At 39.7% G+C, this 17868-nt stretch overlaps 1 protein-coding gene across 2 annotated transcripts in view; it reads right to left on the bottom strand.

Annotated features, from left to right (window-relative positions):
- Window positions 1–17868, bottom strand: part of TMEM128 (transmembrane protein 128) — a 313852-nt gene that overhangs the window by 194570 nt on the left and 101414 nt on the right. The window contains exon 2 of one of the 2 annotated variants that reach the window (XM_044062601.1): window positions 6693–6828. In XM_044062601.1, the coding sequence (XP_043918536.1) occupies window positions 6693–6828 (136 nt within the window). Of the gene's footprint in view, window positions 1–6692; window positions 6835–17868 lie in introns of both variants that reach the window. The other variant, XM_044062600.1, reaches the window with a different exon arrangement.

The following is a 17868-nucleotide window of genomic DNA, read 5'->3' as shown; positions in this document are numbered from 1 at the left end:
TAACACTATCCTACAAAATAAAAATACAGGTTATCTCTCCTCAGCTACCTTCCTAGACCTCTCTAAAGCTTTCGACATGGTCCCACACAAACAACTCATCTCTCTTCTCAGTAACTTATCCTTCTTTCAACCAGTCATCAACTGGTTTCAGAGTTACCTATCTGACCTCCAACAAGCAGTTGTTTGGCAGGACAACCTATCCCCCCAACTACCAGTCTCCATAGCAGTTCCCCAAGGGTCCATCCTGGGACCCCTATTCTTCTCTATTTTCACCAATAATCTAGCCTCAGCCACAACACATGGCACACTCATACAATACACAGATGACTCAGCCATCATATGCACAGCCCACTCCCTACCAGAACTGCAAAACGTCACACAGGAAGCATTTTCTTCTGTTGAAACTTGGTTATCCGATGCCCAACTAATACTCAACCCAAACAAAACAAAATTACTAATCTTCCAACCTACCAAACTTACCCTAGACAGCTCTTACTTTAACATCACAGCAAAAGACAACACCACCATCCATCCTACAGAACACACCAAATTACTAGGAGTAGAAATAGACAATAAACTGAACTTTGACATTCACATTTCCATGACCATTAAAAAAGTGCACAAAAAACTAGGAGCATTATATAGAAATCAGCAACTACTTAGCAAAGCAGCTAAAATTTCGGTAGCAAATTCTCATCTTATCTCTACCCTACTCTAGGCCTCTCTAATATTTACTAAACTTAGACAATGCGATCTAAATAAGCTTGAAACCTGCTACAACAAAATCACCAAATTCGCCACAGGGGCTTCCTACCATACTCACCACTGTCTCTCACTAGCAGAACTGGGCTGGCTAGAGCTCCCCCACCTCCTTCAATGGTACCAACTCACACTCGCCCACAAACTAATAAACCAACCACTAAAAGTCCCATCCCTCCAGAATCTACTCCAACCCAACATAACCACGAGACCACTAAGATCCAGCCACAAAAACCTCCTACAGGTCACAAGAGCCATTAACTCTGCTGGAGAAGCATTATTCTCCTGCACTATAGTCAAACTCTGGAACTCCCTTCCATCCTCAAATACCTCTGTAACTTCTTGCAACCACTTTAAATCCTTACTAAAAATCACACTTCAAAACTTGCCAGATATGCCCTTGCAACCCCCCCCCCCTCTAATACCATCCACTCCCCTAACCCACTACCTCTCTCAGCTCCCTATCAACAACTTACTCTTAGCAAGCTTGGCTACTCATGTTCCGAGGCTACCTACCAGATACTAACTTCTTGTAGCAACAACTGCTAATGGCTGTTATGTACCTCAAAACCAGATTGTATCAATTGTTCACTGATGAATCTCAACTACATTTGTAACCATGTTTAGTATATGTCATCATATTTTAAAATTATACTATGTTCTACAGCTGTTTTACATCTGCTTTCTTCTTGTCTTGCGTCCTTAACTGGACTAATGTCTATATTTAAATGCTATGTTTTTTAACTGTATAATGCAAATAATACTTAATGTGGAGCTTTTCTCCCCGGGCCTCCGCTGAAAACAGACCTGTGTCCAGTCGGACTCTCCCGGTCAACAAATGTAAATAAAATAAATAATAATAAAAATAATTAACAACATCAGATCTTTAAATAAACATTGCATTTATCACGCTGTACAAGATAATTGTGCTTTAGCAAATCATTAATGGCATACTCATTTAAGGACTCCATATTCTGCTGTAAATTAATACAAAATTCTGAAAGAAAAATATAATCAAAATCAGTTACCACAGAATTCAAAGAGAATTTAAATCAACTTATATGAGAAAAAAGCATACACAAACAATTTACAACTAAATATTAAATTAAGCACAATAAAATGATTGCTCTGATCGTACAAGTTGTGAAGTCACACAAAAGCTGGAATTCCTTCACAGTGCGTGTGAATGCGCACAGCAGCTGCTTGCTCACTCTTACATGCAGCTGTACCTCTTTTTAACAGTAAAGATCAGTACATCACAAATCAAGGCAAGATTGTTTAGAATAGATAAACTCTTGATTGTCCCCTCTGCATTCTGTGTTAGTTTGCAGCTGACTGGGTCTCTTGGGATGGCTAGAGTTCGCCTGTCTAAAACCTATCCCTTTCTAATAACAAACAGTGAAAACTAAAGCTAAAACAACAAAATATAAATCAAGTGAATCTTCTTGTCTATAAGCTACACCTTCCTCCCTATAAATGGTAAAAAAATACTGGTAAAAAATACAACATAAATACAAATAAAACTTCTTTTACCAAGCAGCTGCATAGTCGATCACAAACCAAGACAGTATTGTTTAGATAAGGTCTGGTTTCTTCCATATTTTTTTCCTTTAGTTTAAGTTATAAATAAACATGCATATGTTATGTGTATATGTGGACAGTCAAACACACACGCACATAAATATATATATATATATATATATATATATATATATATATGTGTGTGTGTGTGTGTGTGTGAATATATAAGTATTTATATATATATATATATATATATATATATATATATATATATATGTTGGTGAACTGGTGTGTTGACTTTTTTCAATCACAACTTGAGCCTGCAGGTTAATATACAGTAAACAACAAGAACAAAAAAAGCTGGTACAAAAACTTACAAAAAAGTTACAAGGTACCTTTGCAGACGACTGGAATAGAGCAACAGTGCAGTTATATGATATTATATTTACAGTGTTTACATTCTGCTGTATTTACAATACAATATTTATACACCCTAGAAATTCTACAGTTGAGTGCATCGCATGCTAATGATGCTGATGAACACTACCCGTCCACTTTTTGTAATACAGTTTAGAAAGCTGTCAAGGTCTGTTGATTTTTTTAACTCATTTGATAGTTTGCTCCATATAACAAGCCCCAATTTAGTGAAAGCTCTTTCGCCAAATGTGGTCTTAAAAGGGGGTATAACAAGCAAAAAAAAAAAAAGTTTTCCCTTCATCATTTCCTCTTAAGGATGATTAGGTTTTCTCTTTTACCTGTAATGTTCTTTTCAAGGGGAGGGGGGCAGTATCCCAAGTTTGTTATCTTAAATGTGAAGGTAAAGAACAAACAGACATTTTGTTCTGAGTGCTATAGGGAACCGGTCAATAGTCAATAGACTCGAGTACATCGCAATGATGCTTTCTAGGGTATGCTAAGTTTACAAATCTACATATCATTAATTGCCAGAGACTGCAGCTTGAATGTATGTGAAAAAATAATATTGGCAGAAAATACTTAAGTTTTGGTATGAGCACGTTTCTGTCCTTGGCTTTTCTGGTATTGAGTGCGAGAGGGTGAGAGATCCCAAAGCATAGTTTAAGTTGGGATGAAACCTTTGTTGTAATTTTCTCAGAAGGAGTAAAAAAGTTGAGGCAAAGATCTAACGCAAGTCTGAGGTATTTTTATTCAGCGACATTGAAGATAACAAAACTGTTACTGCCTTTAAATGTCAGTGGTTAAATTATTAATAATTTTCTTTTTGTTGGAAATTCCATAATAGTGGTTTTGTTAGGGCTGATTTTATTTGCCACAAAGTAAAAAAATTAGGAATAAGGATAACTGTTCAGAATACTGGATCCTGGCCACAGCTAACCAACCAAAACTAAGCAAAAATACACCGTCATCTTTCCAGAGGAAACAAGTCCAGTGAAGGGTTTACACAGATGTTTAACCAAAGATAGACCGTCATCCTTATTACTAATCTTATACTTTCTCCTGCATACTGTTGAGGGTGCAGGATGGTATAGCAGCTCAGTGCTTCATGGACTTCACTGTTCATCCTTAGGGCTGCCATTGAGTTGCCCACAGGAGCAGTGGAATTCTCAGGGACCTTAGTGAGGATGATATCCAAAGAACATAATGGCCATGGATGCTTCAAGGTTTCTGAACTTCCTGAAGAACCCCAGTCTTGGCAGACCTACGCAAGAATCCAGGCAGGAATTACTTAGGAACACCACCACTGATATTGAACTAATGGACAAAATGGACAACTTCCTCTTCCAACAACAATGCTCATCCATCACTGGATAAAGATCTGCTTAAACCCTTAACTAGACTGTTTTTACCTCTGGAAAGAGGACTACACATATTTTTATTAAATTAGCTGTGGCCAGAATCCAATATTCTGAATAGCTATCATTATTCCTAATCTTTCATTTCTATGGCAGGATGCATCCCGTATAGCTTTATGCTACCTCATGTTTTAATTTTTCCAAGTCTTTTAGTTTTTTAATACCATGACAGGAATGAACCCCATTCCTAAAACAAAGTTGATGATATTAACATTGCTTTAATCTTTGATGTTAGCCAGAAGTGCTCTTCTAAGCACCTGCAATGTGCCCAGTATTGAATCCTTCTGCAATTCATATAGTGTTACATGTATCAGTAACATATCTAAGTAACTGTAATTTTTTTTATAAGACCCGTTCCACTTACTACTATTGGAATTGTCTGGATATCCTTCTTCCACATTGCCCTTGTTTCTGCCGGCATAACCTGGTATTTTATGACTTTGTCTCTCTCTGTACACAAGACACTCTGGTCACTAACTGGGAATAGTGATTTCAGTGATCGGTGCTACTTTTGTCTTATTTTCATGGACTACGATATCTGGTTTTCTCACATCTATTTTTTGAACTGATGGTAGAGGGCGATCCTATGTGATATCAACGTCATCATTTTCTATAATCCTTTGTGGCTCAGGTTTCCAATGTTTTTCAGCTATTTCAATATTATAATGCTTTCACAATCCCCAATGCAACAGACTTCCACATTATTATGCCTTTCAGTATACAGTGCTTCTGCTGTCACAACCAGCAACAAAATGTGCAACTGTTTGCAATTGTATTTTTCCAAACCTACATTTGTCTGTTTCTCTCCACATGTTCAATGGACTCTGTAAACCAAGGTGTAGGTAGTCTACTGTCTTGGGCGCCAATATTAAACTTTCATTTTTTGGTTTAAATTCACCTCACATTAACCATTCCTGTGTTTGATCCTGATCAACATGAGGCTGTTCCAAGAGATTTCTGTACTTGCAACTATAATTTATGCACTTTCCACATTTCTTGCCTTCTCATCTGATCATAAATCTTATATTGTTTTTGACACATTCTGTTTTTGCCTGATTTTTATCTACTTCCAATGTAATTTCCATTCCTGCTTAACACCGCTATGCTTCTGCTAAACTAATAAGGGAAATCATCTTAGGACTATTCTCCTCATGTTTTAAAACTTTCACTGTGTTTGGGTCTTGTGATGTCAGCAGATATGTACACAGTCCTACAACTGCATTTCTATACATTTAACCAATTTTGAGGAGGCCCACACCTCCTTCAGAATGAGGAATTGGCCTTCCTAATCACTGATTTTAATAAATTATTTAATAAGCATGAAGCATCCTTCTTGTTTTCCTGTCCAAATGATCCAACAACTTTTGGGGCCAGTCAGTCATTCCAAAACTGTAAGTTAGAACAGAAAGAGCAAATTGATTTATAGCTTGGACTACGTTCCTAGATGTCAGCACTGTTTTCAGTATTAATTTCAGTCTTCTAAAATATTCCTTACTAAGTTTTGTTCACATTTGTTCATGTTTTATTGTTGACCCTTCATCAGTTCCCAAATATTTATACAGCCCCTCTTGCTTAAGTTCTTTTATATTTCATTCTTGTCCCAGCCTGTTGTTTTCTTGGTGCTGTAGCTTTCCTGCTTTAAAGGTTGCTTTTGTACATTTATCAAGACCAAATGATAGTCTTATATCACCTGAAAAAGTTTTGACCACTTGCATTTTTACCTTCAGTTCCTCATCTGATGAGCTACACGGTTTAAATTATCCAGAAAATGAAGATGAGAAGTCTTTATGCTTTGCTGTTTTCTGGGAGCCAAATTGTATCCGTGACCTAATCTGGTATTTAGATAGCTTAATGAGTTAAGGGCAAGCAAAAGACCCCGATGACAAAGAGTCACCCTGGAATATTTCCCCTCTGAATGTTTATCTCTGAAACAATGATTTGTCTTTTATCATGGCCTGACTGCAAAGTGGTTTGCCACTGTTTCACGGTCACTGTAATGTGATCGCTCAATGTAAGGTGCATGTTATACATTTTTAAGCATTCTTTTATCTGTGAATGTGGGATATTGTAAAATGCTTTATGCTACTGTAACAGTGATCTAATGATGAACACCAAGACTCGGTGGTGTTAGTACACCATCATGGTTTGGACATTATTTCTCATCCCACTACTGCAACAAAGTTTAAGCATCCCTGTGCCAGTGCCAACCTTCTACTTGATAAAGAAGGAAACATGCAGATTCTGAATATAGCAGGAAAAGAAGTAGGTGGTTAGGTACGATACAAACAAGGGTATTATAGTACACTTTGACTTATTATTGCTCCATTAATTTCACATTGGGAAGTTGCATATCAGGCACCCAGTAAATGCGATTTACTTATGCAAACACCTAATTAAGGAATACTGACAGCTGCTACAAGTACAAATCTCACAAATTACCAGATTTATGTATACCAACACATACTTCTTGGATATGCACAAGCTTTTCCAGAAGCCTCACTTGTTTTTTCAGAAATGTTCTATGTATACATTACTTATAAGTTAAGAACTGCTCCCCCTCCCCCCCAAAAAGTCCCTTACCTTTGTACATGTTCACTTGCTTTAATCACTGTAATAAAATCAGTATAGTACGTCACTACTGCGGAAACCAAAATCCAGAATACTGAATGAAAGTTGACTCGAGGAAGAGGCTTTTCGTTTTTCTTTTTGTCATCATCTGAACCTTACAAAAATAAAATCAATGACAATCTTGTCAGCACATTCCCCAGTCCTGTTATATAATCTATAACTAAAATGTATTTGTCTTGAGAATTAATAAAAAAAAAATTCCAGTAATAACTTAATTGAGTTTCTAACATTACATTAGATCACAAAGTACTTAACTAAATGATATTTAAACAAGCAGATATTAAAATGTAATAACATAGTTACCAAATAAAACACATTTGCAACACAGATAAAACATAAACTTTGATGAAACTTGAGTCATTTGCAACACTTGTAATACAACAATAACGGAGATAACATATAAATGTACATCAAAGTTAAAGCAAACATCAGAAATTAGCATGTAAAAAGATCACGATGAAGAATTTCAAATTAAAACACTTACAGTATGCAGCTTGCATCCATGGTTGAAGTATAAATAAAGAACAGTAATCAAGTAAAAAGCAGAAATACTTTGGAGAGTGGGTTTCTATTAATTGATCGAAAGTATAAAACTTCGACCACCACAAGATCGAACTTGTATGTTCAAAGTTTTATAATTTCGAACACACATACAAAAAAAAAAAAAAAAACAACGGACAGAATAACTGTCGTAATCCCCCCGCTCTTTACCAACTCAGAGATCGCACTACAGTGAGGGCTGCAGGGGGGCTTAGCCCCCTGCTTACAACAGTTACTGAACTGATTTAGTTATTTATTTTTTTTTTTATTCGAATTGCTGAAATGTCGAACATTTGTGTTTGATGTTTTCAGGTTCGAAGTTTCAGCAATTCGATAACGTAATAGGAACCCTTGGAGAGTACAGCAAATGTATAGGAAGTCAGATGACATCATTCTCCAACTTCTTCTTCAAGTGAAACCAGAGGTGGTATTCTTACTGACTAGGGGAAATTTGGCAAGGGCCCTGGGGAAAGTAGACTTGTACAAAAACTTACCATAGCAGTACATGCCCAACTGGTCAGTGATGCATTATTACTTTCAAGTGGGAATATCTCACTACGGACATACATCCGGCCTGTCTTCCTCTCCTGCTGTATGCCTAACATATGACCAAAGCTTGCCATTGTTACATGGTATACAAGGCATGTATGGGCAGAAAGTACCTCAGGACTTTCTTGTACCAGACCTGAAGCCAGCAATTCAACAAAGAAAGAAAGCCATAAAAAAGCACATGTCAACCAGAACACAGAAGGGACACCGCCTTGGTGTCACAAAACACACACACACGACAAAATAGGAAGGAGTGGAATATATTACTGCAAAAGTGATCAGCTGGACATCAACTGTTATGGTAAGTTCTTACACAACTGTACTATGTCCTTCCTATAATCACTATTGCAGTACTACTGATGAGCGACAACAGTCAGTCACAAACTTTGTCTAGACAGGGTGGAGGGATGAAGATTTGAGCTGTAATCTAAAATTCCTTGCAAGATGCACCTAGCAAAACTAGCTCTAGCTCTATAAACTGCATAAATCTTGTAATACCTGGTAAAAGTATGAACAGAAATTCATGTAACAGTGTCTGAAACATATATTGAGCCTAGAAGCCTAGACCTTTTACAAATGCACTAGAAGAAGCTACAGCATTGTTAGAATTTTTCCAACAGAACCAGGAAGCTCCTTAGCATGGAAGGTATAGCAAAAGGAGGTGACAGAAGAAATTAAACTGGCAATTGTCTGTTTGGAAACACAGAGCCCCAACGTTTTGATCTGAAAAGAAATGAGAAAATGGTCCGGCTTGTCTATGAATATCTAAAGAGGAGGGGTGGGTGTAAGGAGATTTAAAGTCTGGCTCAAGGACAGATCACTGACCATCTTAGGCACGGTGAGTAGATTAGTTCTGATGGTAAGCCTATCCTTTTGGACAGCCAAAAACAGAAGAGAAACCATGAGAGTTTGCAGTTCAAAAACCCTTTTGGTAGAAGAAGCCAGTGGCAGGAAGTAGGCTCAAGTGGAGTACGAGTTAATTTTTCTAAAACATAATTAAGATTCCAAGGAATAAAGAGAGAGTTTCTAGGGGATATGACATGAAAGGTGCCTTTAAAAATGACCTAAAAATGTGAAGACAAAGGTGGATCTAAAGGAAGGCAGTTAGAAATGGCTAACAGATGTGCTTTTATAGAAGAATACTCTAGCCCTGAATTGAGCAGCTCGCTGAATAAGGATACCGATTTGATAAGAAGTACTGATCTTCTCTTGGCACCATTTAGAAAATCTCTTCCATTTAGAAACATTTAAGGTGAATTCCAGATAGCAAAGCAGGTTCTTGTAAAGCTGACATCCAGAAAGAGCTTTCCTCCAATGCACCAATAGTAACTTCTCTGGAGAAGCTTGAATGAGCAGGTTGTTTATGTAAGGAAAAATATGAATTCCCTGGAGCTTGCAGAAAGCAACAACCAGAGCCAGGCACTCTGTAAAAACTCTTGGTACAGTAGAATGTCCAAAAAGGTAAATAACAGAATTGAAAATTACATTAAAAACAGAGGACCTTAAACACTTACGAAACTATGCATCCTTTATATCCAAGGTTATCAAGAAAGCCTGAGGGAAAACACAAGAAGAAAAGATTGCAAGGTAGACATTCTGAATTTTGGAACTCTCAGAAACCAGTTGAGTAGGGAGAAATCCAGCATGGGTCTCAATCTTCCCTTTTGACAGAGAACAAGGAAACACCTTGAATATAGCCATGTCCCCTTCTTATGAGGAGTAACATAATTCTTTTTGTACCCTGGGAACAAACACCTGTAGAACTGGTGGGATTAAACTGAGTTAGCTTGATGGAACAGGAGGAAAAAGCCACAACACCCTGAAACTGACTGAATTACTGAAAGAAACCATTGATCTTTGGTGATCAATTTCCACACTGGAAAATACAGGGACATTTCTTTAGTAGAGAGGTTAAGGGTAGACAGAAGAAGGGAAGGGATGTGAGAATCAGAGGTGGATATTCGCAATAAGGATGGTTTTCCAGGAAGTGAGGGTTTAGACCCCCTTAAATAACTGCTAAGTTTGTCTCAAGATATTTTTTTTCCTCTTTTCAGGAAATCAGGAAAATCCTTAAATATAATCATGTCCCCTTCTGATGAGGAGGAACTAATTCTATTGTACCCTGGGGAAATAACTCCTTTAGAACTGGTGGGATTAAACTCTGTTTGACTGATGGAACAGAAAGAAAAAGCCATGACACCCTGAAACAGACTAAATTATTGAAAGAACCCATCGATCTTTGGTGATTAATTCCTATATTGGAAAAGACAGAGAAAGTTTCTTTGATAAAGGGTGTAGATCAATGTGTGTGTATATACCTTTAAGAAGCTATCCAAGGTTTTGCACAAGTGTATACATACTGAGCATGTGCAATTCTGACAGCCATTTTGTAGTGAGCAGTCGAGATGTAAGTATGTACATATGTAAGGTCTGTTAACCAACTTGTTTGTATTTTATGATGCTGCTATACATCTTGATGTGTTTCTATGTATTAAAGCATCTAAACAAAATACCCTCCTGCTTGTCATCTATGTTAGACAAGGACAAGTAACAGAAGGGACAAGGGTAGATAGACAGAGGTTGAGAAGGGACGGGGGAGGCAGATGTGAATATTTGCAATGAGGCTGGTTTGCCAGGAAATGAGGGTTTACACCCCCTTAAATAACTGATTGGTTTGTCTCAAGATTTTTTTTCAACATACCCTTTTGGGGTGGAATTTTGTTTATCATGAATAAAGGGCCAAACTTTTGAAGGGTAGCATCTTTAAAACTTGGGAACAAGGAGAAAAAGATATTTTTAAAATCCTGCATAATCTTGCCTCTGTCATGAAGGTTTCTGGAAATGTCAGCAGCAGCAGGACCAAGGAGAGTACCTTTATCCAAGGAGACATCCAAAATTAAACATCTTTAGGAAGAGACTGGAGCCTAAGCTATGAATTTACTAAAAAGAGCACCAGTAGCAGCAGTTCTGGAGAAAGCATCAGCTGCATTTATTAGAATGTACAGCCACCTGGGAAACAGAATTCAGTAAAAAAAAACAGCAAAAGACTTGATTACAGAATCAGGCACATCAGATAAATGTTTACCAAGACTCCCAACTAAGACAATAGATGCCTCCTAATATGTACTTGATAAAAACATGAAAGGCTAGAGCTGAGGAGGTGTAAACACTTTTTTTTCCATATCAGTCAACTGCCCTACTGTCTTTATCACTAAGGAGGAAACTGGAAGAAGGCAGGCGTTAGTAGGCTTATCAGATTCCAGGAGACGACAGCAGGGTCAAATAAAGGATTCTTATTAAAAAAATTGTGGGAGTCAGGGACTTTATAACATCTATCAGGCTTCTTGAGAGCAGGAGGTTGGGATTAAGGATATATAGAAGCCATCACAAAAGGATGCAGCACAGTCTAGCAAAGTTACAAGGATTTGTGGGGATAGAGGATGGTCTTAGCACCTCCATGGAGATCAGATCATAAAAAAAATGTTTTGCATGTCTGACAGCTGGTTACTTTTCCATTGAAAATGTTGCTTCATGCTTAGTACCATATCTCCAATGAGGATACAGGGATACAGTGTCCCCTTCTTCATACTACCCCACAGAGGAGTGAATATGAGAAGAGTGTAAGCCACGGAATCCCCTAAGAATCCAAATCCTCCTCTTTGAAGAATCTCTATGTCTCATCAGACGGGAGAAAGGAGAAAGAGGAGTATACACCAAGAACTAGTGGGGCTTGCAAGGGATTTAAACAGCCCTTTAGAAAATTCTTATAACTCTTTTGAAGCATCCCTTACATCAGGAGAAAAGAGAAGCTTGAACAAACCAAGGTTTCAACCCCTGGCATATATCAATGAAGGAACCCAGTACTTTTACTGTAATAAGAATCTGAGGAACGCTGTTGAGTTCCTCTAAAATAATAAGCCTTGGGTCCTTCTTCAAAGCACAGGCAGCCATCTGACTGGTTGTGGTAGATGACAAGGGGTAGTGCTTTGTTGGCCTCTGATAATGCCATAACAGAGGGAGCAGCTGATGCATCAGTAAGGCCCAAGGGCTCATCAAAAGACACAGTGACGATGTCCAGGTCTGAATGGGCAGACAATCACATCTTCTTAAGCTTCTTATTGGGCTGATGTGGGATAGCTGCGTGGGAAGCTTTAGAATCCATTTTAGTGTACAACAAACTTCTAAAGTCTCTGATGTTCAATAAAATCTTAAGGGAAGACAAACAGCTTCTTAGGGTCTTAGAGATAAAATGACTGGTAAACAGAACAATTTCTATAACTGTGACTGGCTCCTGGGCAAGAAAGACATTTAGTATAGTTCTCCCTGTAAGGTATTTATCTATCACAATTACATTTACTCTTCTTAGTTGATATGAAAAAGACTTAATTTCAGTCAAAAAAAGAACGTTAACACAAGGGTAATATTAATTGCTCTAGGCAAATGGAATGAACAACTATCTTACATCTGAGCAACTATCTTACATCTGACCAACCAACACAGAAACGCATGTTTAGTGTTTAAGCTGGCAGTGAGAAAGTACTTAGGTATTTCACTCCTACATGTCTCCTATGTATCACACAGCCTTGATGTGTTTTTGGTTGTATGTTAGACATATGGTGTGACAGGAAAATGCCTAGGCTTTGGTATTCTGGACAGATGTACAATTATCCAAGATGGAATATTCCCACTTGTTAGTAATACTGCAGCAGTGACCATAAGAAATGCAGTGTGATGTTTTACAGCCACCCGAGCTACTAACATCTCCAGCAGAAGAGCCCTTACTTTAATGTCTCATCCAAAAGAAAACACACTCTGGGGTGCAGCACCCCCTTATTGCTGCGCTACAGTGTCAACACTGGAAAATTAATCCAACTACCTGGTATGGGAAAAGAACCCACAGCCTTCTGATCTTCCAGCAACAAAGGCAAGTGTACTACCTGTTGAGCTACTGAGACCAATATACAAGTAAGTAAATTGTGTCTTTTGGCTTTTCCTGGTTAGGGGTCACCACAGCGGAACTCCAGTCCGCTAATGATTGGCAGTAGATTTTTTATGTGCCGAGATTGCCAGCCCTGATGCACAACCTTCAACGAAAGTACGCCCATTCATGCATGCCTCCACACAGAAGACGCACTAGCTGAGAATCGAACGGCACAACGTCTTGCTGTCAGGCGAAAACGCTACCACAGCATACAAGTAAGTAAATATACAGTGTATTTTAAATATACTTATAAAAGCTATTGGAATTTGGTGCAACAACCTCACTGAAATGTAAATTTAAGCAACAACTTGACTGAATAGTTGGACTCTGTAGGACTGAGCATATTAGGAGCATTAAGACAAGGCACAGCAAGAGACAGTCTTAAAACCGTACAAGGATGAATCAATCCTTGGTCTTTCTATGACCCAAGTAAAAGCAACAAGAAAAAAAAAACATTATGCAAAAAAGACAGCAGGAATCCTTGAACTGCAATGCAGTTCAACAAGAAAAAAAATTAGAGCAAACACAGTAACTAAATAAAAGAAGAAATCCCTTTTTTCACTAAAAGGCAGAACTCATTTCTCCATTAAAAAAAGAATGTTATCACCAGAACACAAACATTATACCAATGTAGAAATCAATGTTAACTGTCGATAGTTCCTTGACATAATAGGCCATGCCAAATCATAGATGATGTCCACATCCACCTAGACGCTATTAACGAAAGGTGAATTAAATTTTTAACAAGCAAAAAGAAACAGTACAAATAAGAAGAACTGTAGTAATTAAAAAAAAAGAAACAAAAATACTGCAACCCTATTAAACACAAGTGAATGGAATGCAGCCATATGAATTAATGTACAATAACGTTCATGATCATCAAATAATGCATTAGTGACATTTAACTCAGTTGAACTCAGCCAAACAAGATGTGTGATCCTATGAACTCTTATTAAAAATAATTAACCTTCTTAGAAGTACAGAACTGAAAGACCTTCGATAAATTATTCTGAAGACAGTTAAAAGTAGCAGTCATAAAACAAAAATTAATTTTAACAACAGTAATGACGTCCTCAAGAGTACATGCTACTACATAATAATATCATGTCTGGCATGGAAGAAGCACTCTGTTTTGCTTGTGCTTTTTTAGCCCCAAGTGTGACATTATTATACAATAAATTCATGCCATCATAGCTTACTGCTTACCTAATATGCCTGTCAACCTCTTAAGTGATTTCACTTTCACTATTGTATTTTTCCAGAAGCAAATATACAACTCTTTTCTATAAAAATGTTTAGAAAATCTACCTTTACATTAAGTAAATACAACATGGTTTATGTCATAAATAGAAATAAAAGCAGTACTAACAAACAGAAGATATCCAAGGAAACCAAAAAACAGAGTTTGTAAAAATATACTGAAGTTTTAACCCCACAGACATTGAAAGTAGGGTGGAAATTAGTGTACAAAAAAAAAAACAATAATCAGCTCATCCACCTCTACATATGAACATATTACGCCAACCAACACAAAAATCAACATATGCAGAGGTTCTCTCAGAAAACTTACGGAAACACCAGAGACCTTCAAAACAAAAGACTGCTATAACAAATACAGTTCCTACAGCACCCATGACACATAGCAACACCAGTGTCTCACCCACCAAACCTGTAAGACGTAACACTCAAACCACAAATTTTCTTGTCATTGGAGACTCAATAGTGAGACACATGGATGTCCCACTTATGAGGCTGGACAAAGAGAAAGTCACGGTCAGCCGCCTGTCCAGAATCAGGATTCATCAGATCACGCATGCACTCAGGTCTTACAGCAACAAGTACCATTATGACTCTGTCATAGTTCATGTTGCTGTGAATGACCTGAGACATACCTCACTGAACTATATGAAGACAGGCATGGTTGAGCTCTCAGAGTATGTGTCCTAGGCAGATATGTCCCTAGCCTTGGGCAGCATACTACCTCACCTAGAATGATACCAAAGTATAAACAAAAATTATTGATTTCAATAATTGGCTTAGTTTTGGTGTAATTCAAAGGGGTTTCAGTTCCTGTCAACATGGGAAGCCATGGTCGACAAACCTCGCTGCTTTGCCAGAGACAGTTTGCACCTGGCACCTCTAGGCTTTCGGCTGCTGGCAAAGGCTCTTGCCTCCCCCATAATGCCTTTTTTAGGCAAGGTCTCGAAACAACATTACCAATGTGAAATTAACCAATCAGAACAAAATAAGAAGTTATGTACTCACCATAACGTTCCACCTGAGTAGGTATCTTCATTTGTCTGCAACCTTTGGGATACGGATCCGATCCTGGATCCGAGCTGGCAACTTCTACAACAGCATAGATCTGAGCTCCTAGCTCCTCCCTTTACCCATAATCCCCTGCCAACCCTGAATGACCTCAGATCAAGTTTGCCCGATACAACCATAGTTACTGTGCCCCAGAAGGGGCTTATCTAAGACAGATCCTATAGGTCAGGGGGAAGGAGGGGGGGATGGTTGCAGACAAATGAAGATACCTACTCAGATGGAACGTTATGGTGAGTACATAACTTCTTAATCTGTAGTAGGAACTTCATTTGTCAGCAACCTTTGGGACAGAGTCCCCAGCTACCTGAATCCTGGGTGGCCTTTATGGAAGAATATTCCGGAACACTGCAGAGCCAAAGGACGCCCTACCTCTGGAGACAACATCCAGTTTGTAATGGCTGATAAAGGTATGAGATGAGGCCCAAGTGGCTGCGGAACAAATATCATCTAATGGAATCCTAGATTTAAAAGCCGCCGAAGTAGCGATGGCCCTAGTAGAATGAGCTCGGACTCCCTGAGATGCAGGCCTTCCCGAACTCTGATACGCCAAGAGGATACAACTAGCTATCCACCGTGACAGTGTAACTTTGGAGATTGACTTGCCTAAACTTGTTTTGGCAAAGGAGACAAACAACTGGTCAGATTGTCTATGACCAGCAGTTCGATGAATATAAAAGCGTAATTGTCTGTGCACATCCAAGGAATGCAGCTTGCACTCTCTGTTCTGGTAATTGGGAAAGAACACGGGAAGATTAATAGATTGATTAATATTAGCTTCCGAAGATACCTTAGGCAGAAAGGACGGATTGATCCTGAGGTAAACTCTATCCTGATGGAAGGCTAAGTACGACGGTTTAACACACAGAGCCTGAAGCTCAGAGACCCTTTTAGCTGAAGTAATGGCCACCAAGAAGGCCGTCTTCCAAGAGAGGTATTTGAGATCAACCGTAGCCACTGGCTCGAAAGGGGGGCTTGTCAAGGCCTGAAGAACCAAAGATAAATCCCATGGGGGTACTACCTCCCTGACCGGGGGTCTGAGGAGGAAGGTACCCCTGAGGAAAGCTTTACAAAGCTTGGAAGTGATTAGAGGGCCTGATTCATGCCCTACATGATAATGCGAAATCGCTGCTAGTTGTATCTTGACTGTAGAGCAGCTAGCCCCTTGATGAAAAAGGGTAGTTAGAAAATCCAAAACCGACGTAAGAGGCGCCGTGAAAGGATCTAAGTGATGGTGCTCCGCCCAAATGGAGAAACATTTCCACTTACTTCGATAAACCCTTCTGGTGGAAGGTTTGTGTGCTGCTACTAGAAAGGCTTTGACTGGTGAGGAGATTCCGGGAGTCCTTATCAGGAGTGGAACTGGAGCAACCAAGCAGTCAGCTTGAGGTTGACCAGGTTGGGGGTCGGAAGACCCAGAGGGTGAGTAATGAGATCCGGAAGGGGATCCAGAATCCAGGGTGGATGAATCAGATGAGACCACAGGTATGGGAACCACGTTTGACGAGGCCAGAATGGGGCAATGAGGATCATTTTGCTCCCAAGCCGATTGGCTTTCTGTAAGAGTTTTAGCATCATGGGCAATGGAGGGTAAGCGTAAAGGAGACCGGGAGGCCAAGCATGTGCTAGAGAGTCTTTCGGGGACTCCCCCTGGGGGGATTAGAGTGAAGTAACTGTTGCATTTGGTATTTGAGGGAGAGGCAAAAAGATCGCAACAGGGTTGCCCCCATTGGACAAATATTTGTTTCGCTACTAGAGGATTGAGAGACCATTCGTACGGGGTCAGAATTGAATGACTGAGCCTGTCTGCTAGGAAGTTGGACCGTCCCGGAATGTGCGTTGCAATGAGAAAGCGGTTGGTAGATATCGCCCATTCCCACACTCTCATGGCCTCGCGACAAAGAGGATAAGACCTGGTTCCCCCCTGTTTGTTGATGTACCAGACAACTGACATGTTGTCCGTTTGTACTGCAACAGTCCCAATCGAAAGAAGACTGTGAAGTGCCTGCAACGTCAATAGCATTGCCCTCATCTCTAGGACACTGATATGCAAGGAGGTCTCTGTGTCGTTCCACGTGCCTTGGACCATTCTGACTGAATAGTGCCCCCCCACCCCAGGCGAGAGGCATCCGTGGTCACTGTGGCGACAGGGGAAGGCATCGAGAATGGTCGTCCCGTGCGGAGACTCGGGGACTGGAGCCACCACAAGAGCGACCCTCTGCAAGCCCTGCTTATGGGAATAGGATGGGACAGGGGGTTGCGAGACAGGGACCATTGTACCTGGAGGGTCCACTGCAGGACCCTCATATTTAGACAGGCTAGGGGCAGCAGCCGCCATGGAGCCTAGAGCCCTCAGGATCAATTTCGCCGGTGCAGCAGGAAGTCAGAGAATGGCCTGAACATGCAACCTCAGGTTCTGAAGCCGATCAGGAGTCAGGAAGGCAAGCATTAGTCTGGAATCCAATCTCGCCCCTATGAAATCTATTACCTGTGTAGGGACCAGAGAGGATTTGGCCATGTTGATAGTCAACCCTAGGCGTGGAGCAAGATTGAGGAAATAATCCCTGCCTGAACAGAGCAGATGCCTTGTTGGGGCGATGAGGAGCCAGTCGTCGAGGTACGGAAAGACCTGAATTCCCTGAAGCCTCAGGTGGGCAGTTATAACCGCCAAGACTTTGGTGAACACCCTGGGGGCCTCAGGTGAGACCAAAGGGAAGGGCCCTGCACTGAAAG

This window comes from Protopterus annectens, chromosome 2.part1 (genome assembly GCF_019279795.1).
Source record: "Protopterus annectens isolate FY-2018-M chromosome 2.part1, PAN1.0, whole genome shotgun sequence".
Classification (NCBI taxonomy): Eukaryota; Metazoa; Chordata; order Ceratodontiformes; family Protopteridae; genus Protopterus; species Protopterus annectens.
This window is presented reverse-complemented; position numbering and strand designations above follow the sequence as displayed.